The 24,271-nt window shown below is 34.3% G+C and overlaps 1 protein-coding gene across 1 annotated transcript in view; it reads left to right on the top strand.

Moving 5' to 3' along the window:
• Positions 1-24,271, top strand: part of LOC132545961 (low-density lipoprotein receptor-related protein 1-like) — a 171,573-nt gene that overhangs the window by 89,784 nt on the left and 57,518 nt on the right. The window contains exons 11-32 of the mRNA XM_060209643.1: positions 211-342; positions 622-693; positions 1,080-1,214; positions 2,067-2,173; positions 2,470-2,605; positions 3,329-3,454; positions 4,137-4,277; positions 5,662-5,778; positions 6,277-6,399; positions 7,840-8,028; positions 15,585-15,789; positions 17,051-17,221; positions 17,713-17,860; positions 18,071-18,293; positions 18,889-19,116; positions 20,214-20,406; positions 20,595-20,707; positions 21,402-21,704; positions 22,362-22,475; positions 22,662-22,796; positions 23,570-23,704; positions 24,003-24,135. Coding sequence (XP_060065626.1) covers positions 211-342; positions 622-693; positions 1,080-1,214; positions 2,067-2,173; positions 2,470-2,605; positions 3,329-3,454; positions 4,137-4,277; positions 5,662-5,778; positions 6,277-6,399; positions 7,840-8,028; positions 15,585-15,789; positions 17,051-17,221; positions 17,713-17,860; positions 18,071-18,293; positions 18,889-19,116; positions 20,214-20,406; positions 20,595-20,707; positions 21,402-21,704; positions 22,362-22,475; positions 22,662-22,796; positions 23,570-23,704; positions 24,003-24,135 — 3,379 coding nt within the window. The remainder of the gene's footprint in view (positions 1-210; positions 343-621; positions 694-1,079; positions 1,215-2,066; positions 2,174-2,469; positions 2,606-3,328; positions 3,455-4,136; positions 4,278-5,661; positions 5,779-6,276; positions 6,400-7,839; positions 8,029-15,584; positions 15,790-17,050; positions 17,222-17,712; positions 17,861-18,070; positions 18,294-18,888; positions 19,117-20,213; positions 20,407-20,594; positions 20,708-21,401; positions 21,705-22,361; positions 22,476-22,661; positions 22,797-23,569; positions 23,705-24,002; positions 24,136-24,271) is intronic.

Below are 24,271 nucleotides of genomic sequence, written 5' to 3'. Positions count from 1 at the left end.
TTATTGCATCAATGTTCTTTTTGCATATGTTTATTTAGTAAATTTTCATCAAAGAAATGATGGTTCAAATTAATAAGCATAAGGTCAAGTCTTGTGGTTGTTGTCACCAACTTTGTGTCAAAATTTGTAGTTATTGCATGCATGTAAAAGTTGTATTTGTTAAACATATTATTTATGGTATCAAACCTCCATGATAATGTTTCTTTGTAGATTCTGTACCCTCACCGTGTACACCTGATACCTGTGAACACCTGTGTGTAGTACTCATGAATGGAACAACGCCAACTGCCAAGTGCCTGTGTGCCGCAGGCTATGACATGGATGACAACAACAGGTGTATAGGTGAGATTCATATAAAACAACCAGTCTCTGTTCAGGAAATATGGTCATGTGATAAAAACAACCAATCATTGTCAGAGAATTATAGTCATGTGACCAAACATAATCATTGTCCAAGAAAAATGGTTGAGTGACAAAAAATATTGTGGTCTGTGTGTATATGAGAACATTGATTGTAAGATTTCTGGGTAAAGATTTGGTTTTCATGTTGACAAAAATTTGATAGCTACAAAAAATCAGGAAATGTATGTATTTGATTACAAATTGATGTTTATAATACAGTGAATGCAACCTGTCCGAGTGAACCAGACTGTCATGGCGTTATGTGTAGCTGGCCAGTTGAATGTAATATTTGTAAGTATATGTAAATATATGTAGTATATGCTATAGAATAATTAATTTTCAGACTGAAGAATATTAAAAAGCATTAGAAAGGGTATGACTTACGGATGACATCTGTTATCTGACAATACTCATATCATAGGTTCTTATGTACAACCGATGGGAATTTGATTGAAAAAAAAGGACAAATTTCATATTCTTTACCAATATAGGTTCTACAGACACTAGGTATCAATTTTATTTCACAAGTCATAAATAAATCATTCTAAACAAAGTTGATAAACAAAATTCTCATTAGTTGCTAATGGAGCATTCATGTCAATTGGACATGCTTCGATTTTCTTGGTAAAAGTTTCATTGAATTGATTTACACAGATTTTAAATGTATGTTGTTGCAGCCACACCATGCTTGAGCGGCTACATGAGGTGTCCAAAAGGGAGCTGTGTTCCTGAGACATGGTGGTGTGATGGGGATGATGATTGCAGCCATTCACAAGACCCAAAAATGGACATGGCTGATGAAAAGTTTTGTGGTAAGTTCATCAAATGGATTCTGAAATGAGTACAACACCGTAAGATCACCAAAACCAGAATGTTTCAGGTCTTGTACCAGGAATTTTGTTCTGACCATTCTTGGTTTTATGATAAAAGGTGATATTAAAATTGCATTCAGAGATTAAATGAGTAAGTGTACTCTTACATATTTTGTTTTCCTTTATAGAGATTACGTTACAAGCGAGACTAGTTTGACATTGTAAACATACTCACTGCAATGTTTCAGAAATATACAATATCGTTTGTGTAGTGAATATTATAATCAATTTCCATTTCCATTTCATAATATGATTGATGAAACAGTTAATTCTAAAACATTTAAGGGTGCCTCTGGTGAGCTTTAATGAAAAATTTGTGAGATGTTTCAAAAATCATTCATAAAATACATCCAAACTTGAGATAGATATCTTTGGTATTCTACCGCATGAACAATCATTTTGATTTATATCGCGAAAAAGCTTTTTTTTTTATCTCAGTGTAACCTTGGTAAAATATTAGCTGCAATATACCACTTGGTTAGAGAGAATTTCTCTTTAGCTGGATTGGTTGAGCATCAGACTAGTAAGCCAGGGGTCCTGGGTTCGATTCCTAGTAGAGGCATTGAAATAACCTCTGTTACATCAGTCTTGTCTTGAAGTCATTTTGCTTTATGTCTATGGTCCCTATTTTGAGATCATGGTGTAATTTGTGGGTATGTGACCTCATTATCTAATCCTGATTGTAATTAGGTCATACATAAGCAATGATGATTCATATACAAAATATACTACATAAGTATATTCATTAAATAATGTGACAGCTATGTATTTAGATATCAACTTATGGTTTAGGTCAGAGGACATGCTCTGTGGAGGAGTTTCGCTGTAAAGATGGGACGTGTGTGCCACGAGAGTTTCAGTGTGATGGCTATGCACAGTGTGATGATAACTCTGATGAGGTAGGCATAACTGTAATAGATGTATACCCATCTATACCAGATGTACTCTGCTAAATATGAAATAGGATCGGGGACAAAAAGGCAGACATATTACATGTAACTATACGAAATAATGTAGTTTCTACCGGACAAAAGATAATGCTTTTGAATTAAAAGTTGCAGCAAATAAAAAGCACCATTCTGATTGGTCGATTATTAAAGCCCTATAATAGAAATATAGATTTTTATAAAGAAAAAAATTGTTACTAAAATCTGACAGGATAAATTGTTTTGATACAAAATTGAATTTGTTGTAGCTTGGATGTATTGATGCTGTTCCGGCTGCGTGTGAGTTTGATCAGTTCCGCTGTTCCAACGGCTCCTGTCTGCATATGAATCTGTTGTGTAATAATGTCTCTGATTGTCCAGATGGGTCAGACGAGATGCACTGCGGTATGCATAGCTCACTACAAAGATATTGATAAACTGGAATTTTTAAAGATTTATTTGTTTTAGAACAATTGTGATATATGTCTTTCCAAATTATTTTGATCTCTCGTGTTGGCCCAGACAGTGGCACAATAGGAATTTTGCTGTCGGAGGAATCATGTCATAGTTTTGCTTGATTGAATTTCTTGTAAACTTATAATAAGGGTTATACAATACTTGATATTTTGTGGGACTGGTATTCTGTGATTGTCTTAGTTTGCACTAGTACACATGGCAGTTCTACAAGACACTTTCATGGGTTGTAGGATAGGAAAATTCTACACGAAGGGTCACTCACAGAATGTCGTAAAACCTGAGGGTTTTTCCATATTTTGTGACCTCAAGGGTGAAATATCCTATCCTTAACCCTGAAATATGAAATGGTATTTTCCTCTCATTTCCCATTCTAAAACATTGGAAAGAAATAGCTTCATATGTTGACTATGTTCTACGAAGGATGCCATATCACATGATAATCATATTTTTATTATGCAGTTAAATGACATATTGAAATAGAAAGTTAATTTTCATACCTAGATTTAGCGAAGTTTTCCCTAGAAAAATGCCTATAAACGCTATTTGGACACAAGTAGTATTAAGCATTCAAATGGTCATCTTCAAAGTCACTTTTTTTGATAACAACGGAGCTCGAGAATGATATAAGGTGATTTTGACTTGTATTTGCAGTGGCTTGCGAACCCAGTCAGTTTCGATGTTTGAACGGTCAGTGTATCCCAGGGACAGGTCGATGTGATGGCAAGAGTGATTGTCTAGATAAGACAGACGAGACTGTGGAGTGTTCCATTGGCCCAAGTATGTTATTATATATATATCTGTAAAATTTTAACAGTTATCTCCCTTTATTAAATCCTATTAACTAAATTTCTTGTCACAGTAAGTTCACCCTAAAAGGACATCCTAACTTAGATATTTCCTGGTTTATCATAATCAGAAGGTACAATTAAACCTGTCAGTAAAGGCCACTTTATCTTAAATATTTCTATTAAGACAACCACTACATAACAAACACCTGCCAATGAAGGCCACCTCTTCATTAAAAAACTGTCTAGAAAAGTCATGTCTATGTAACAAATACCTGTCTATAAAGGGCATTTATATAAAACAAACACCTGTTTATAAAGGCCACTTCTATAAAACAAATACTTGTCTATAAAGGCCACATGTATATAACAAATGCCTGTCTATAAAGGCCACTTCTATAAAACTATAAACACTATTCTTGTTCCCATTGCAATACAATTCATAGAATTTATACCCCTGTATAAAGCCATTTGTCTGTAAAGGTCACTTGTTTAAGAACAAATATTAACTGAAGATATAAATTGACTTTGTATATAAACCTACCTGCATATAAAGTCTTGTTTATCTGCTTCCTGGAGTTGCCTTTACAGACAGATTTTACTATATATTAATGATAGAAAGGTTTGATCTTGTTGATATACAGTATAAACAAGTATACCTGGTTGTTTTGCAGATGCTACATACCACCAGTGTAAACACTCCTTACAGCAGTTTGATTGTGGAGTAACCAGTGGCGAGAAGCGTTGTATCCCGTCCAGCTGGAGATGTGATAATGAGTACGACTGTGAAGATAAATCTGATGAGAAGAACTGCAGTAAGTATGCCTGGTGTAGTCAACAAGTATTTACTGTAGCACTGAGACAGGATGTACATAGGAATGATCCTACTGCTGTCATCATTTCCTGTGTAGAAGTTGAGTGTACAAGTCCAGGAGTCCAGGAGCAAAAATCTTGAACAGAAATTTTTGCATAGCCAGTCACATGTGACATCTCATTTCATGACACTAGTCAAATGTAAAGACACTTTAACTAGTGGAATAAAATCACTTCATGATCCTGGGGCTATGTCACTTTACTAGTGGACACTTCCCATTGGTTAAGCGGGAGAGTGTCCAGCTAGAAACCCATGGGTCCCTAGTTCAAGCCCCAACGAGGAAATTTCTAGTCCCTACTGTTTATTTCTGTTATAACGATATTCCCAGTCCCTGCTGTTCATTTCTGTTATAACGATATTCCCAGTCCCTACTGTTCATTTCTGTTATAACGATATTCCCAGTCCCTGCTGTTTATTTCTGTTATAACGATATTCCCAGTCCCTGCTGTTCATTTCTGTTATAACGATATTCCCAGTCCCTGCTGTTTATTTCTGTTATAACGATATTCCCAGTCCCTGCTGTTTTTTTCTGTTATAACGATATTCCCAGTCCCTGCTGTTCATTTCTGTTATAACGATATTCCCAGTCCCTACTGTTTATTTCTGTTATAACGATATTCCCAGTCCCTGCTGTTCATTTCTGTTATAACGATATTCCCAGCCCCTGCTGTTCATTTCTGTTATAATGATATTCCCAGTCCCTGCTGTTATAACGATATTCCCAGTCCCTGCTGTTATAACGATATTCCCAGTCCCTGCTGTTCATTTCTGTTATAACGATATTCCCAGTCCCTGCTGTTCATTTCTGTTATAACGATATTCCCAGTCCCTGCTGTTTATTTCTGTTATAACGATATTCCCAGTCCCTGCTGTTTATTTCTGTTATAACGATATTCCCAGTCCCTGCTGTTCATTTCTGTTATAACGATATTCCCAGTCCCTACTGTTTATTTCTGTTATAACGATATTCCCAGTCCCTGCTGTTCATTTCTGTTATAACGATATTCCCAGTCCCTGCTGTTATAACGATATTCCCAGTCCCTGCTGTTATAACGATATTCCCAGTCCCTGCTGTTATAACGATATTCCCAGTCCCTGCTGTTCATTTCTGTTATAACGATATTCCCAGTCCCTGCTGTTCATTTCTGTTATAACGATATTCCCAGTCCCTGCTGTTCATTTCTGTTATAACGATATTCCCAGTCCTTGCTGTTTATTGTTGCAGTTACACAAGTCCCTGTGTGTAATTTGAGTAATTTGATTGGATCAAATATTAACTGATGGTTTAAAAATATTTTGGAATTATTTAAATTTCTCTTTTGTAGCTGAGACCTGTAGTGCTCCACGGTTCATGTGTAAGAACAATGAGACTTGTCTGCCATTTGAGAAGATCTGTAACGGTGTACATGACTGTGCCGATCGTTCAGACGAGGAGAATTGTAGTATGTATTACTATACAGAATAAATCTTGGAAACCTGTTGTTGTGAAGTCAGACAATCACCATATTAAAATGGACCTCTAATGAACCAGAATTTTCAAAACATTAACTGGAATCATCAATTAATTTTTCTCCTTTGGATCATTATTGTTTATTTTCATACAGTGTGGAAGACACTATCTAAATCTTTTTCTCTTTTGGAATATTGATAGTAAGTATACATACTGTTATCTAGCAATAACCCCTTGTCTGGTAATAAGCCCACCATAATCTATGGATGTTTATAGGAATCACTAACAAATTGGTTAGATCATTGTTCTATAATAAGCCCATTAACTAAATTTGAATCAGGGGTTGTGTGTATAGGCGCCTTTGGCTTATTTTCTCTAATAAGCCCGTCCTTTGATTTTGAATTTAGTCTCTGAGACTTATTACAGGATAACAGAATTGTACGAAAATGATTTGAAGGACAAAATTGATTCAATTTGATATCTTTAACAGAAAGCTGTGATGTCTGGGGTGTTTGCAGCCAGGTCTGTACTCCAATACCTCTAAACAAACACAATTGTTCCTGTCTCCCTGGCTACCAGATCAAGTCGGATGGCTATTCGTGTAAACCCACAGGTAAGTAATGTAGGCCCTTCTACAGGTTAGTCAGCTATATCTTCTAGGTAACACTTTATGACCTTGTAAATTATATCATATGACCTTGACCTTGAAGAAGATGACTTTAAAAATAATTGAATAATTCTATTGTGAATGTAGATTAGAAGTATTTATGTCTATAAATATTATGATGTATAACCTTTTACATAAATGACCAAGTATATATCATGTGTCCTTGTGTATGACCATTATATGACCCCAGATATGACCTGATGTATAACCTTTTACATAAATGACCTAGTTTGTGTCCTTGTGTATGACCTTTATATGACCCCAGATATGACCTGATGTATAACCTTTTACATAAATGACCTAGTCTGTGTCCTTGTGTATGACCTGTATATGACCCCAGATATGACCTGATGTATAACCTTTTACATAAATGACTTAGTCTGTTTCCTTGTGTATGACCTTTATATGACCCCAGATATGACCTGATGCATAACCTTTTACATAAATGACTTAGTCTGTTTCCTTGTGTATGACCTTTATATGACCCCAGATATGACCTGATGCATAACCTTTTACATAAATGACTTAGTCTGTTTCCTTGTGTATGACCTTTATATGACCCCAGATATGACCTGATGTATAACCTTTTACATAAATGACCTGGTATGTATCCTTATGTATGACCTTTATATGACCCCAGATATGACCTGATGCATAACCTTTTACATAAATGACCTAGTCTGTATCCTTGTGTATGACCTTTATATGACCCCAGATATGACCTGATGTATGACCTTTTACATAAATGACCTGGTAGGTATCCTTGCGTATGACCTTTATATGACCCCAGATATGACCTGATGTATAACCTTTTACATAAATGACTTAGTCTGTTTCCTTGTGTATGACCTTTATATGACCCCAGATATGACCTGATGCATAACCTTTTACATAAATGACCTAGTATGTATCCTTGTGTATGACCTTTATATGACCCCAGATATGACCTGATGTATGACCTTTTACATAAATGACCTAGTCTGTATCCTTGTGAATGACCTTTATATGACCCCAGATATGACCTGATGCATAACCTTTTACATAAATGACCTAGTCTGTATTCTTGTGTATGACCTTTATATGACCCCAGATATGACCTGATTCATAACCTTTTACATAAATGACCTAGTCTGTATTCTTGTGTATGACCTTTATATGACCCCAGATATGACCTGATGTATGACCTTTTACATAAATGACCTAGTCTGTGTCCTTGTGTATAACCTTTATATGACCCCAGATATGACCTGATGTATGACCTTTTACATAAACGACCTGGTATGTATCCTTGTGTATGACCTTTTCAACCTTATATGATTATATTTTCGGCAGTATGACCTAGTTTACTTCTTCATGTATGACTTACTTATGACATTACAGGTGGAGAGCCTGTCTACATCATCTTCTCTAACCAGTACCAGATGCGACAGGTTGAGCTGACAAACTATACTTATGCCTCCCTCGTCTCCGGACTCAAAAACACCATTGCCCTTGATTTCTATTACGAGGGGAACTACATCTTCTGGACGGACGTTGTAGATGACAAAATCTTCCGAGGAACCATGCTGGGAAACAGTACGTTTGGTACGGTCATAATACTAAAATTCACCACCTTGAACTTTGACCTTAAAGGATTTTTTTTTTGCGCGTATCAGAATAGTTAGACATGTCAATAGAGGTATTTAGTAGAATGGATCTTCAGACTTGCATGAAGTGCTTTAATAGATGTTGAAAAAATTTGATTTTTATTTGAATGATTTTTTTTTGTGAAATGTGATGTTTAGGGAGGTTTGATTGAGTTGATCCATTACACATGATGGTAGTAATGATCTTGGTTAGGAAACAGTATAAGTAGATCATTGTTATAAGTAATGGAGAGAAATTGATAACTATATCCAAAGGGTCATGTGGAGTTTTCAGCCAATCAAACTCTTTAGTAGTTTAGATAAACTATATATAGTTCATGCTCTTTAAACTTTTATTTAGAATAAAATTGATTGAAAAATGCATGTGTATTAGATTGCAAGAAAAACTCGCTGACACACACAAAAAAAAAAAAAACGATAAGTGCAGTGAACAGCCAATCAAAGTCAGTAAAATAAGTGCAATGAACAGCCAATCAAAGTCAGTAAAATAAGTGCAATGAACAGCCAATCAAAGTCAGTAAAATAAGTGCAATGAACAGCCAATCAGTGTCAGTAAAATAAGTACAATGAACAGCCAATCAGTGTCAGTAAAATAAGTACAATGAACAGCCAATCAGTGTCAGTTAAATAAGTGCAATGAACAGCCAATCAGTGTCAGTTAAATAAGTGCAATGAACAGCCAATCAGTGTCAGTAAAATAAGTGCAATGAACAGCCAATCAGTGTCAGTTAAATAAGTGCAATGAACAGCCAATCAGTGTCAGTTAAATAAGTGCAATGAACAGCCAATCAGTGTCAGTAAAATAAGTGCAATGAACAGCCAATCAGTGTCAGTAAAATAAGTGCAATGAACAGCCAATCAATTTCATTGAATTGAATCAGTAGAATTGTGGTAAGCAATCAATTTCACATTAATAAATTGAAAGAATTTAAATGTGATTGATAACTAGTCAATATCATTAAAATAAATTAGTGAAATTGATTTTGTGCTGAAGTAAAATCTTTGTTCTGTAAAATTGAGGGACAATGTGTTACCAATAAAATAGCTTAATAAAAAAAATATTGATATTAGTTGAATTAGTCGTAAAACTGCACTCGAGACAAAAGCTGTTATTGATTGAATTATTCTAGGCAGAAATAGATAACAGAATTACACAACGACAGATTACAATTAGGTAGTATTCAGACATCTTGTGTTTCTCTTAAGACCAAAGAAACAATAGAGAGAAGCTTTTAAAAAGAAAGGTCTATTGCTAAGTGGTGGAGATTTTAGTGTTATGATTTGTAACCGGAAATATATATACACAAAATAATAGAAATGTTGATTTCATACATTGAAAATGTTGAATATTAATGAATTATCATATTATCATCCATCCATCATCCATTCATTGCTTTTAAGAAATATTGCTTAAATATACCATATCAAAATATTCATCATTCTAAATCACAAATTATATCATAGATCTGAAATGAAATCATCCATTAATGATTAAGATGTTACATGACATTTACAAGTGAGTGAATGTCCTAGTTGTGTCGTTTTCCTCAGTGCTGGTCTTATAAAGTCCCTACATATGAAAGAATAGGCAGTGTCGTACACACTCATGCTATATCCTTGCTACACACATCTAATTATAGATCTTGTATATGTAGATTTTGCTAGATAAATGTCTACCCCACTTGGCTTAAGCTCACAAAATCAATCACACAGATATCATCAGCCTTTAAGCTAATTACACCTAATCAATATGACTTTATAATATGATATTCTGCCAGAATGCTTTTTTTACTTATTATAATAAAATATCAGTATTCTTTAAATGGAAAGAAAGTTTGAATAAAGAAATCATGTCAGTAGTATAATTATTATGTATAAAAATTAACTGATTCAGAAATCGTTAAATTCAGTCTGGCATTTCACATCTTAATGTTTTATTTTCAACTTGTAATATATTCTCAATGTAATAGATATATTACCTAGTGAGGAAGTGGTTAAAGATAGGTTATATGTAGGAATCCTTCAGCAATGCAATGCACATGCTTCATGCACAACAGCTGGAAACATTTCTACTGCACAAGCTTTTGATCAGAATGATATCAAATCTGATTTCATCGTTTAGATATGAAGCTATGAAAGACATGATCATTATAGTCTTTACTAGAATCATACTAATTAGAATCAATATTTTTACTTGTGATTGTAAGTTCCTTTAAAGATTGGATTATCTCCATTGTTTATTGATTTATTTTTCATTCATTTTTTTTTCATAGTCTGAAATCAGAGTCATTATTTTTTAAGTTTGTATAGCATGACCAGAGAAATTAGTGTACACACACTTTAGCTTGTTTGATGAAAGTCATACAGTGAAGTTACTATGCTAGTTGCTGAAATGTCATACATTCACTGGTCTTGCCATTTGAATCTTTATCTTATATTTTTTTCTGAAAAAATGTTACACAGGTATTCTCTTAGGCATACATTCTATATATCATGTCTGTTACAAAAAAAAAAATGTATCCGATTTAGTTAATGATGTGCTATGAAAAAAAAATAGTAAACTTTAAGATAAATGTTTATCTTATAAATGAAACTTTATTATAAGTAATTAATATGACATGATATGTGATAAAGTATTTTAAACTTTTGTAAAAAAAAATTTGAGAATTTTGAAAAGGTAAGTATTGTCTTGTTTGACCCTCTATAAGAACTGCTGTAAATTCTTTACGAAGCCACGTCATTTGAGGAAGACGAGGATGTTGTTCCCATGACGCCGGGAGACAGTAAGGCTATCACAGTTTAAGCTTGCCTTTTTTTTAAGCATGATGCCCATCACTGATCTCCTGCTTCATAGTCTGACAAGGAATTCCCTGCCATCTTATGTTACAGAATGCACTCATCTTGGTTGTCCTAATTTGACACCAAAACACGTCCATCACATTGCAAAACGATGTTGTTTAGTTCAGTGTTGACTAACGACTAGATATTTTCCTGTTGCCATAGGCGATGGACCATAAATAATAAAATCCCTGTCATGTAAATATGTTGTGTTTACTAACAGCAAGATCTGTTGCCATAGTTACTGCTCACCTTTATAAGTAATGTAAATAATTTAATTTTTTGTCTTTGTTATTAGGTGGCTCACTTTGACTAACCGTCTGGCCTATTGTTCAGGGATAAACAATCTGTAATGTCTTTTTGGGGCAGAAACTATCATGCTCAATTGCTGTTTACAAAGTATAAGCTAGCTTTCATTTTTGATTCACAATAAAATCTTCAAAATAATAACTATTTATAGATTCTGAGTCTGTTAAAGTGATATGGACAAAAGAAAATCATGAAAGTGATGTGCTCTTCTGGAGACAATTGGCCTTTTGGGAGATAACTGTTTTAACCTGTAGACTTAGGAGATCACTACGGAGATGAAGGATTGGCATGGAATATTGAATTATGAATGTGGACATTTGAATAAACTAAAATGTCAAGAATTATATCACTCATTTCCTTTGTCTAGAAATACATTACCTATTTATTATTCAAATTTCTTATGAATGAGAAGATGGACATATTATTAAAAGTCATCTGACTTGCCTGTCTGTATTACTGAACTAAAAAAATCTGTCTACATCTCATTTGTATCCAGATGTATGATATCTTCTATGTAGCTTATTGTCTTACTAAATCCATGAATGACAGAGACAAAAAGTACTCAAATCAAGAATGTTTGGGTTCGTGTATGGAACAGAATTATTGAGACTAAAAGTACTCAACCTGAGATTCTCTGTATTAGAAATTAGTACTTAATGCAAGTAAAACTGGGTTTGTGAATGGAATAAACTATATATAGAATGCAGACTTCTATGTATAACATTTTCCTTTGTCTTTTAGCTGTATTTATTGCTTTACATCTCCTTGGTCTGTTTGTGAGAATGTTAACCTTTGACCCTATGACCTCATAGTTCAGGTGACCTTTAACCTCAGCTTAAGTAATCCTTTAAATTTGTCATTTTGCAGATTTTCATTTTTCATTTTGTTTCAGGAACAGATGATTTAAATCACTCTTTTTGTTTATTGTTGATTTTTACCATTTCCTTTGTAGACCATTAAAAAATTGTGTTGAATTCAAGCATTTTAGCTTCTCCAGAATTCATAAGCACTGATCTCACATGACAAAATAGATCTGTTCTGATTGGATAACTTGCTGCAGACAATGAATTTCATTGGTCAGAATGAAGGTTCAGCAGTGTTGACGATCTTTATATTAAATTAAGACAAATTATTTACTTGATATTTTATTTTGAAAAATGTTTCAATGATCAATATGTCATGTCAGGTCTATATTTATACAATCATGTGACCTCACCTTATTAGACATAATCACGTTGAAGTAAACAACTGCTTCAGCTTTTTGTTTTATGTTGCAAATTTTTGTGGGAAGGTCTTGACCTACTACTAAAAATCATCATAATTTTAAGACCTATATTTTCACATTCTTAACGGCTGTTTGTTTCTAATTTTCGTTTTCAATATTTGATTACTGTGATTAATTTCAAATTTGAGTCGTATTTGATTACAGTATGGTGTTAACGTCTTGTATATTATCAACAACACATAATAATCTGAATTTTAACTTTTAAGGTTTCTAAAGAAACTTGTGATTATCTTGTCATCAGAAATTGCTTTACCACCATTGGTAGATTGATATCTATCTATACCATTGTTAGTGTTTGACTGGTTTTAGAACAGAATTTGTTGATATGGGTACAGCCTTATACATTGATGCTATACCTCATGCAAACTGAGGTATTGTAGTAAATTTGTTGTAAGGAATTCAGTTAGTGAACCTGGGATGGTATTGCTGATTAATCTGCTTAAAAAAATATTTTTTTTTTTTTTCAAAAAGCACAAGAAAATACTGACATGTCAATAGAATCTTCAGTCAAAGTCAAAATAATGTGGTAAAGGCAAAATATTGTACAGTTATTGACCTGCTTTTAGGTGGATACAAAGATTTATCAACCTGAAAAAGTGATAGTCCTTTGTTTCTATATTTGGGTACAAATTATTATAGTATTACTGGATTGATTAAGGATTCATATAACATAATAAAAACAAATAAGAACTTTTACATGATCTATAACCAATTAAAACGGGCCTCTTGGTAAATATCGTTTAAATTAGTGAATAGCCTGTTCTAATATAAATGGATATGCGATATGTTTCTCATCTTTTGTGGTTAGCATTTGATTTTTGAATGTTGACTAAACAGTCCTTGATATGCTAGTGACCTGTCCACCATAAATCTTCCTCTACAGATAGGTTATTCTTTAACTGAACAGTCAGTGATATGCTAGTGACCTGTTCACAAATCTTTCTCTACAGATAGGTTCTTTTTTAACTGAACAGTCAGTGATATGCTAGTGACCTGTTCACAATAAATCTTCCTCTACAGATAGGTTCTTTTTTAACTGAACAGTCAGTGATATGCTAGTGACCTGTTCACAATAAATCTTTCTCTACAGATAGGTTCTTTTTTAACTGAACAGTCAGTGATATGCTAGTGACCTGTTCACAATAAATCTTTCTCTACAGATAGGTTCTTTTTTAACTGAACAGTCAGTGATATGCTAGTGACCTGTTCACAATAAATCTTTCTCTACAGATAGGTTCTTTTTTAACTGAACAGTCAGTGATATGCTAGTGACCTGTTCACAATAAATCTTTCTCTACAGATAGGTTCTTTTTTAACTGAACAGTCAGTGATATGCTAGTGACCTGTTCACAAATCTTTCTCTACAGATAGGTTCTTTTTTAACTGAACAGTCAGTGATATGCTAGTGACCTGTTCACAATAAATCTTCCTCTACAGATAGGTTCTTTTTTAACTGAACAGTCAGTGATATGCTAGTGACCTGTCCACCATAAATCTTCCTCTACAGAGAGGTTCTTTTTTAACTGAACAGTCAGTGATATGCTAGTGACCTGTTCACAATAAATCTTCCTCTACAGATAGGTTCTTTTTTAACTGAACAGTCAGTGATATGCTAGTGACCTGTTCACAATAAATCTTCCTCTACAGATAGCTTCTGTGTTGACTAATCTTATTATCCTTAGTGTTCAGTTTTTGATGCATTTTGTTAAAGTTGGACTATCACATGGAAACACTTACAGTGTAACTAATGTTCTTTTCTGCTGGATAAAGTTTTCATTCCATTCTTTGCTGCAATCAGCTTATGCTTCATAGTTCTTTCTCATGAAGACAGATTTAAAGTATTGTTCTTTGATAAAGTGCTTTATCTATTTCTTTCATTTGTTGTTGTTGTTAATGAACAAATATGTTTTGATTTTTCTCATTTCTTGAAACTGAATACATTCAAAATATTTACAATTTAGAAAAGATTTTTTTATGAATTTCAAAATTCAAATATTTCCAAGATAATTGATTTGGGTAAAGTGGATATTTAAAGTGATATATGTATCCGAATAATCTCAATTTGATGTTATTGTTAAAAGGGAGAACACTCTGTCCAGTGTAACAGAGAAACCTGTTGAGTTTGTGTTTCCATGGCGATGTGTTCTAGGTTTATGTACAGGGTGATTGGTAAAAACCTCCTTAGTTACCATGGTTACAGGTGTCCTGTGTTGTATTGTTTATTTTAGTCATTCTTTTTTGGGAAAGGAACTATTTTTTTTTTAATTATTATTGAAATTATACAATTGTTCATGTTTTGAAAATTTAAAGTATGCTGGTTATTATTTAATAGTGTCAATGTTAAAATCTATGAACTTCAAATAGATACATTGCAAGCTAGAATCTTCAAAGATTTAAAAAAAAAATTATTTCATTTTATTTAAGGCTAAAGGCAAAAAAAAAGTATTACCTGATGAGTGACAGAGTGAAATCATAACAATTTATTTAAATTTGTGTTTTGTAAATTAAAGATGGATTTTTGATATGATTCCTTTAAATACAATTTATATTTTTGGAATTTTTGAGAAGTTACCAGGGAAACAATGCTGTCGTACATTGTAACATAACACTAGAGCTTTGCATGTTGTTCACTAACTGAAAAATGGATGAACAAAAATGTAGCCATATTTTGACAAATATATTTTCTCTCATCTCGAATCAAGCCATTATTTTTATAGGGTTTGATTAAAGGGCAGATAACTCTGGTCACTTTTGCTGTAATATGTAACTTGCTTGTTTGGTTAGATCTGATTTACATGTATGAAATCAGTGATGCGTATCTGATTTCATTTTTTAGAAATATATAATGTAATTGTACATTGTGTTTTAAGTTGGATTTCAGCCACATTTCATTAACAGACTAATTGTAACTAGAAAATGTTGACTTTATTTTCATTAGTCTATAACATAGCTTTTATCCTCATTCATTCATTTTCATGGTCATCATATAGCAGTTAAGAAAAGATTTTGATTCAGTTTATTAGATGGTACAAAATGATGCATTTGACATTTAGGTTTTACAAACATTGAGCCAATTATCGATGTTGGCCTGGCAACCACAGAAGGCTTGGCTATTGATTGGATTGGAAAAAATATCTACTGGGTGGAAAGTAATCTGGACCAGATCGAAGTAGCCAAACTGGACGGTAGTTACCGCACAACATTCATAGCTGGAGGAATGGTCAGTCCACGTGCTATAGCACTGGACCCTAGAGAAGGGTAAGTTGTCAACTCAATTCTGTTCTGCCGAGTGTTTTAGTAAAATGGATATAATAACAGCCTTTTTGTTGGTTTTAAAAAGTCAAATTTCTAAGGTAAATACTGTATTCTAATGAATTACTCCGTTATTTCAGGTTTTTTTCTGAACTTTTACTATATGATAGAATCAATCTTCATGAATGTGTAGTTTGAAGTTCAGAATATACAAACTTGTTATTCCAAAATACATCGTCCTCAAAGCAATCTCAAAATGAACACAATTTTTATGCTTCCCAAAACTGTTGGGGGGAGCGTATAGTCACTGCACTTTGATTTTTTGCCCATTGGTCTGTCTTTCTGTCTGTCCGTTCATGTCTATAGATAAACTTAGCCAACACTCAAGCAAGGATCAGGGTACTTGGTGTGTGCATCGGTCATATTAAGTGATATGCACTGTACAAATTCAGGTTGTACAACTCCTCAATTTCAGAGTTATTGCCCTTTGTTAAAATTTTTCCACAACTTGAAATCACTTGTATTTAAACAACGGATATTGAAACATGGTGTATACATTGATAATACAAAGATAATGTGCAGTGTACCAGTGGTTTGGCCTGTTACCCATTAATTACAGACTTATTGCCCTTTGTTAACATTTTGTCTCCGAAGCATAACTTTTCATGCATTTAACTAGCATTATGAAACAAGGGGTATTCATCAATCATACAAAGATAATGTGCAGTGCACCCAATGTAGGGCCTGCAACCCCCTACAGATAGAGTTTTTGCCCTTTGTTAAAGTTTTATGCCCTTAGCATAACTTGCGTTCATTTAAACTAGGAAATTGAAACTTGATGAATACATACTAAGAGGATGTACAATTTACCAAATTCAGCGCCTGAAACCCTGTAATGACAGAATTATTGCCTGTTGTTAAAAGTTTGTGTCCAATAAAGTTGTTTTTGGTGAGCATTAATCAGTTTCATTGATACTCTTGTCATTAACAAAAGTGTTAGCATGAGCTCAAACGTCAATGAGTCTTGGACTATCATATGAGTGCCCTTACTCTTAAGTGTTTCAGATCCCAGGGCATTTATAAAGATAAATACGGTAACTAAATTTTCCTCAATCACAGATACCCTTTTTTTCCCCTCAGTCTTTAAGACTGCAAGATTTTGAATTCTGACTGATATCAAGTTGATGAGGAGAGATGTGTGTATGACGAGTGTGAAGGAGTACAATCTATGTAAACCAGATTAGTGAGTCAAGTCTTTGTCTTGCAGCTCCCTCTTCTGGACAGATTGGGACTCGGACAACCCAAGGATAGAGACATGTTCTATGAGCGGACAAGATCGGAAGATCATTTTCAGGATGCAGGGAATCATGGGAGCTGGTTGGCCGAACGGTTTGACCATAGACTACGATTTCTATAGGCTGTACTGGATAGATGCCAGGTAAGGAGGGGAGGTCAGAGGTGAAAGGTCATATGAAACATAAAAATAGATAGATGATTTATATAGGGCAGTAGATATACAAAAGAGTAATTTCAGAGGTCATTCAGGTACAGTGTTCGTAGTGGGGTCAGATAAATAGAAGGGGTTATAGGGTCAAAAGTGTCTGGTCAGGGGTTAGGGTTCACAATTCAAGGACTATTGCAAAGTCAGAGGTTTTCTGTTGCAAATATGAAGATACATCAACAAGATGATAATCTACTTCATCAGAACACTTATGTTTGTCAGTGAGACAATGGCTAGAAATTGAACAGAAATCCTGTAGCTAACCAACGGTTCATAATCACAGATATTTTTAGGAAATTAGTCAAAGTTTGGAAATAAGAAATGTTTGGAAATCAGGTGAAATACTTAATTTTTAAAGCTCATTGAATTAACACATATCAGATTTTCGCTTTACAATGGAAATATAAGGTTTGTATTATTTATTGCAGGTCTGATTCCATTCATACCGTGAAGTACGATGGCTCTGACCATCGCCTCATCCTGAAAGGACACGAGAAGATGCGACATCCATTTGCTCTGACATTGTTTGGCAATTATGTTTACTGGACTGATTGGAGTAGTAGTGCCCTGCTCCGCGTGAGTTTACCCTTCTCTTGTACTCTCGTCTGAGTATGTTTCCTCTAAAAGTGTGCTCTGGGGAATGAGAAAATTCATGTATGGAAAATTGTGCTATCCTGCTCCTCAAGACGGCCATATTGCTTTACATACATTCATAAAGACATACAATAAAAAATGTTATCATTTTTGCCAAAAATTGTAAATTTCATTTGATGTTCTTGGTTCCAGGCTAACAAGTTCAACGGGTCAGATGTGACAGTGATTCAGAAGACCGTTTCACAGCCTTTTGACCTCCAGGTGTACCATCCTATGAGACAGCCTAAGGCAAAGAATCCCTGTGGTGAGAACAATGGAAACTGTTCTCACTTATGTCTCATCGGCTACAATCAAACTGCAGCCTGTATGTGTCCACATCTTTACAAACTTGCTGCTGACAATCGCACATGTGAAAGTAAGTTATCTCCCTTTTGTAATTGCAATGAAGTAGAAAAGGGGTGGGTGGGTGGTGGGGGGGATATACTTAAACCACCTGTCTGTCTGGATGTCTCAATCTGACATCAGCAAATATTGTGTCTGGGAACTCCTTCTATACCAGTGAAGCAATCCCAATGAAACTTGTAAAAAAACAAATGTATTGTACTGCCAACCTTTTTTCATAGAAATTTTGGTTGCCATGGTAACTGTAAGGACTTTGCATCTAGGGGTGGGGGATTGGGACAGGGGATGTTAGTTATCCTCTCCTCAGGATTACAGTTCTAGTTGACACTGTTTGTGTACTTGATAAACCTGTGCCCTAATTCCTGGGCCTTTTTTTTATTGGTTTGACCAGTTGGACACAATTTTTTAGTCTATAAAATAAAGATGGACCTACAAATTTTGCTGCCTGGCAACTCTGACAAAGTCTTTCGAGGCAAGCCTAAAATGTTTCATCAATAGTGCAAATGAACTGATTTGTCAACCTCTACTAGCATTCAGTTATAACTTAATACTGTTTCTGTCACCTTCACCTTGATAGGGGTACACACTGACCTTGTCTCTATTTACAGATGACCACACATTTCTACTGTTTGTTAAGACCAGTGAGATCAGAGGAGTTGATTTACAGGATGCTAACTATAATGTGATTCCCACAATTACAATTCCAAATGTTGACAAGCCCACAGCAATAGACTACGACCTGGAGGCTGAACGACTATATTGGGCAGATAGTTCTCTCAACCTCATCAACAGTGCCTATATTAACGGGTCAGGGGTCGAGACTATCATTGATTCTGGTATGTATATCCATGGTATATCTATTTGCTAACTATCTGTAATAGAAGTTTTGTTCTATCAAAGTAAATCTTGAAGCTATGTTCAAATAGATGGATTTTTTTACTGTTTAGCTAAAAATACTAAATAGATTTATATTCCATTATCATCAGATGGTGGGCTAATCTAATCACCGTTTGTCAGTTGTTTACGTCCGTCTGTCTTTCCTGATACAATTTTGTTATCACTCTCTCTCTCTCGAAGTACTGGATGGATCATTTTAAGATTTCATTTGTTGGTTTCCCCTTTGCTCTTATTTTGCATTGTCCAATTTGAAACTGATCAGGAAAACAAAATGGCCGATCAGGTGGCCATGTTGGAATTTGTCACTACTTGTTTGTTATTACTATTTGTTGAGAAGTACACCTGGGATCATTTTCAAATTTCATATGTAGTTTCCTCTTGTCAATATTTAGACTGAAATTAGGCAAGGAGCTAGCTTATAGTACAATATTTAGGCTGAAATAAGGCAAGGAGCTAGCTCATTGTACAATTTTTAGACTGAAATAAGGCAAGGAGCTAGCTTATAGTACAATATTTAGACTGAAATAAGGCAAGGAGCTAGCTTATGATACAATATTTAGGCTGAAATTAGGCAAGGAGCTAGATTATAATACAATATTAAGGCTGAAATAAGGCAAGGAGCTAGCTTATAATACAATATTTAGACTGTAATAAGGCAAGGAGCTAGTTCATAATACAATATTTAGACTGTAATAAGGCAAGGAGCTAGCTTATGATACAATATTTAGGATAAAATAAGGCAACGAGCTAGTTCATAATACAATATTTAGACTGTAATAAGGCAAGGAGCTAGCTTGTAACCTTGTGACTGGCTGTCCAGGATGGACTGGTTATTTAATATTGAAACTAAATTTGTTACGTCACTAAACAGCAATAGGTAATGGGTGGCCTTTTTACCAGACATGGACTTGTTGCTTAATAAACATGGAAGTTGTTCTGAATGTTGACTGGATCCATCTAGCTCCAGACACCTGCTATCACACTTTCTAGATCATAAAGTATTCTGAATATTGAATTACTTTTTTCCTTCCTACAGGAATTTCCAGCCCGCAAGGATTTGCTATTGACTGGTTATCTAAGAACATGTATTTCTCATCTCTGCCATCTGGGGGACCAGATCAGAAGGCCAGCATTTCTGTGGCAAAACTCAGTGGAGCTTTCCGTGTAGAAATTCCATTAGAGGTCATCGGCAAAAATCCTAGATCTCTTGCCGTACTTCCTACGGAAGGGTGAGCATTGTTGTCAGATACTACACTTCAATTAAAACATATACTTTATACATATTACCCATATAAGGAAACCTAATTTAATTTTTTTCCATTTTTCCCTTCTTCCTGGTTTGTGAAGTGTAAAACAAGGATGTGTTTACTATTGTGTGTTGTATCCATTGATTGTGACACGTGTTGTCTTGTTTCAGTTTGCTGTTCTGGGCTGATCAGGCCATTGGCTCAAGTTTTCATATTATCTGTCAGGCTAAGATGGATGGAACCAGTAGTAGGGTGCTGATAGCAAACCTTTCAATGTCTGTCAGTAAGTGTCTAAACTTTTTTATCCCTGAGTCTTCGAAGTCACTTTAAGATGTTTGTAATCTAAAGGACTGGAGGTGCTGGAAATCTTATATCTTATAATCTGATTCTTATACTGTGAAACCTGACTACTGACATTTGACAACAAGCTTTAGTCAATAAAACCAGACTTCAATGACATTTGACATTAAGCTGTTATCAGTAAAACCAGACTTTACTGACAATTCAATTTTAGATTTTTCATCTACAGAATTTCAAAATGTAAATTAAAATGATATATTGTACAAATATATAAGTAAAAACCTGCATGAATTGACTCTCATTCCATGATAATATCAGATCATACCTGATTTCAGAGAAATCAGAGACATTTTATAATATGATGAAACCAGAATTTATAAGGCATTTCTAAATACTGTGAAAACTGAATTTAAAGACATTCCAAAATGTTGTGAAATTTGACTGTCAGGATATTCTGCAATAAAGTGAAACCCTTACTACTGATTGATTTATAGGCACAATGCCAATTTAGCTGTGTATGTACTCTTTAATGTCATTACAGAAAAGTTTACTGACCACTGCCTCGAAGGGTGATATTTAAAGGTGGAAAATCAAAACCAATAGTAGAATTGTTTTTTAAACAAAAGTTTTTTAAGTAAAGTTTGGTCAGCTATATTACTTTATTGTGTTTTCTCCAGATTTACAAGTAGACCCAGGTGCACAGAAACGTTTGTACTGGATAGAACTTGGAGGCACTATTGTGCATATGTCCGACATTGATGGGAAAAATCATATTTCACTCACAAATGCAAAGCTGCACCAGCTTCAAGCCTTTACCATCCACAAAGATAACACCTTCTATGTCGCCCAAAAGTCTGGTAAAATTGGTACCTTCAAGATAACAGAGGGAACACCATCAACAATCACGTATCGTGAACTCCGAGACAAAACACAAGGGGTCACTGCACTGAAGGTGTTTGACAACAGCAGTCGCACTGAAGGTAAGATAAAAAATACACTGTCCCAAAGACCTGAAACATCCTACCAATTTAATCTGATTAAGAATAAAAATTCCTGATTCAAAACTATTTCTTGTAATATATGTTTTAAATTTGTTCTTTAAGCTATTGATAGATGTTCATAGATCTGTCATCAGATTAATATGGAAAGGCTGGTAGAGAATGCAAAGGTAGACCATAATGATGTAAAGGGAGGTAACAATTATACAAAGTTTGTAACAAGAATACAAAGGAAGGTTACAATGACACAAAGTTTGTAACAAGAATAAAAAAAGTGGTTGCAATGATACAAAGTTTGTAACAAAAATCCAAAGGGAGGTTTCAATAATAGAAAATGAGGTAATTAGATACAAAGGGAGGTAGTCATAATACAAAGACAGATAACAATACAAAGGGAGATAACACGGACAATTAACAAATTAACAATAGCACAAAAGAGGTAACAATGAGATAACAAGTGTGAAAGTACATGTAATGATGGCATAAAGGGAGGTAATTTTGATATCAAGGGAGGTAACAAGGACACAAAGGTAGATAATTCTAATACAATGGGAGGTAATACAGGAAGATGATGGTTTATGAAGGAAATAGCAATCATAAATTGGGAGAATAATCGTTTGATCCATATTCATGCTCCAGGTTTCAACGGATGTTCAAATAACACCTGTGCACAGCTGTGTCTTCCAACAGGAAAAACAAGCCATGTCTGTAAATGTACAGCTGGATACCTCATAAATGGAACCGAGTGTACAAGTAGGTGTCCTCTCTGATCTTACATAATGATAGTTCAAGCAAGATGATGATATATCATACCAGTATTATATTATTCATAAAGTTGGATGTATTCTTATGATGTAAACATTTGGGTAGGTATCCTCATGTTAAAGTCATGTCCAGGTATAATTATAGATATATTACATTGATATTGGTTTCCTGCAGGTATCGACTCCTTCCTGATGTACTCATCCAACAGTGAGATACATGGAATATCCTTCAACCTCACCAACAACGTGACTAAAGCTCTTCCACTTATCTCAAAAATATCTAAAGCTAGTTCCATTGACTTCAATGCAGGTAACTCTATACTATGTTACATTTCTGTACCTAGATGTACTTAATCTTTTCCTGCTTGAGAAAAAAAAATCCGTATTTTCATGACCCCAGATTGAAAGATTGGGGACATGTTGCTGTTGTGCTGCTTGTTTCTGTTGTAACTTTAATTTTGGTCCTAACTGTTGCACTGTAAGAGGTAGAGTTCTCATATTAGGCTTGTGTGTTCCGTGTGACAAGACCTTTACGGTGGTAACAAAATGTTTGACCATGAACTTTGACCTGCATTTGAAAATTAAAATTTTTACATTGAAATAAAATTGTCAAATCATTACCACATTGAAAACATAATTGTTTCACAAAGTGTGCATTCAATTAGCACATGCCTTACACAGCACAGTTTTAATGTTCCACTTGTTGCAATTGGGGCATAGTGTTTCATAAACACATTTTAATGGAATTGAAATTTTCTTCCGATAAATTGTGTGCATGTGGTACACTGGTTATCATATGACCTATAAAATTAGCTAACAAATGATCTATACATTAACTTTTTGACCTACAATAATTACCATATGACCTATATTATTAATTTTTTGACCTACAATAATTACCATATGGCCTATATTATTGACTTTTTGACCTACAATAATTAACATATGGCCTATAACATTGACTTTTTGACCTACAATAATTACCATATGGCCTATATTATGAACTTTTTGACCTACAATTATTACCATGTGGCCTATATCATAAATAGTATAATTTGCTTTAACGAACTTTAACTTTTTCAGCCACAGATCATATCTACTGGGTCGATGCCCAATCAAATTCAGTGTCTCGTGTCAAACGAGATCTCACAGACCGAGATACACTCGTCCACCAGGAGATTCGTGGTATTCAAGGAATTGCTGTGGACTGGATTTCAGGTAAAATTTTCAATAACTTGATCTCATATTTAGGATTTTTGGATAGCAAAACATTTAAACGTTCACAGATAATTTATAAAGTATCAATAACATTTCAGCAAATATTTTAAGTAAGAATGAGAGAACAGACCATTCTATTCAGACAAAAACACCTGTTGCAAAACAAACATGAATTATATGATATTCACACTTCTAATCAACTAATCATTATTGATTTGTTCTTAAGAGAGTACTTAGCCATGCTTATCTGACTGTAAATTAAATGATCATCACAATTCTATATGTTTGTGTTTTGTAGACAATGTGTACTGGACAGATTTTGGCTCTGATGTAATTGAAGTGGTCAGATTGAACAATGTTGACCATCGTTTTGTCGTTATTCATGGAAACATGAACAACCCTCGGACCATCGTTGTTCATCCAGAAGCAGGGTAAGAGTATTTATATACAACAAGAACGCACAAGAACAGTTAAATGTTTATTACACTAAAGAAAATAGACAAGCTACAGTTTGGCGTAACAGGGGCTACTCACTCTATTCATAATCACTATTAACTACTAGAAAAT

Source organism: Ylistrum balloti, unplaced genomic scaffold (genome assembly GCF_031769215.1).
Source record: "Ylistrum balloti isolate Yb309-2 unplaced genomic scaffold, AGI_CSIRO_Ybal_v1 Utg369868, whole genome shotgun sequence".
NCBI classification, from domain to species: domain Eukaryota; kingdom Metazoa; phylum Mollusca; class Bivalvia; order Pectinida; family Pectinidae; genus Ylistrum; species Ylistrum balloti.
Note: the sequence above shows the minus strand (reverse complement) of the source record. Positions and strands in the feature narration are given on the sequence as shown.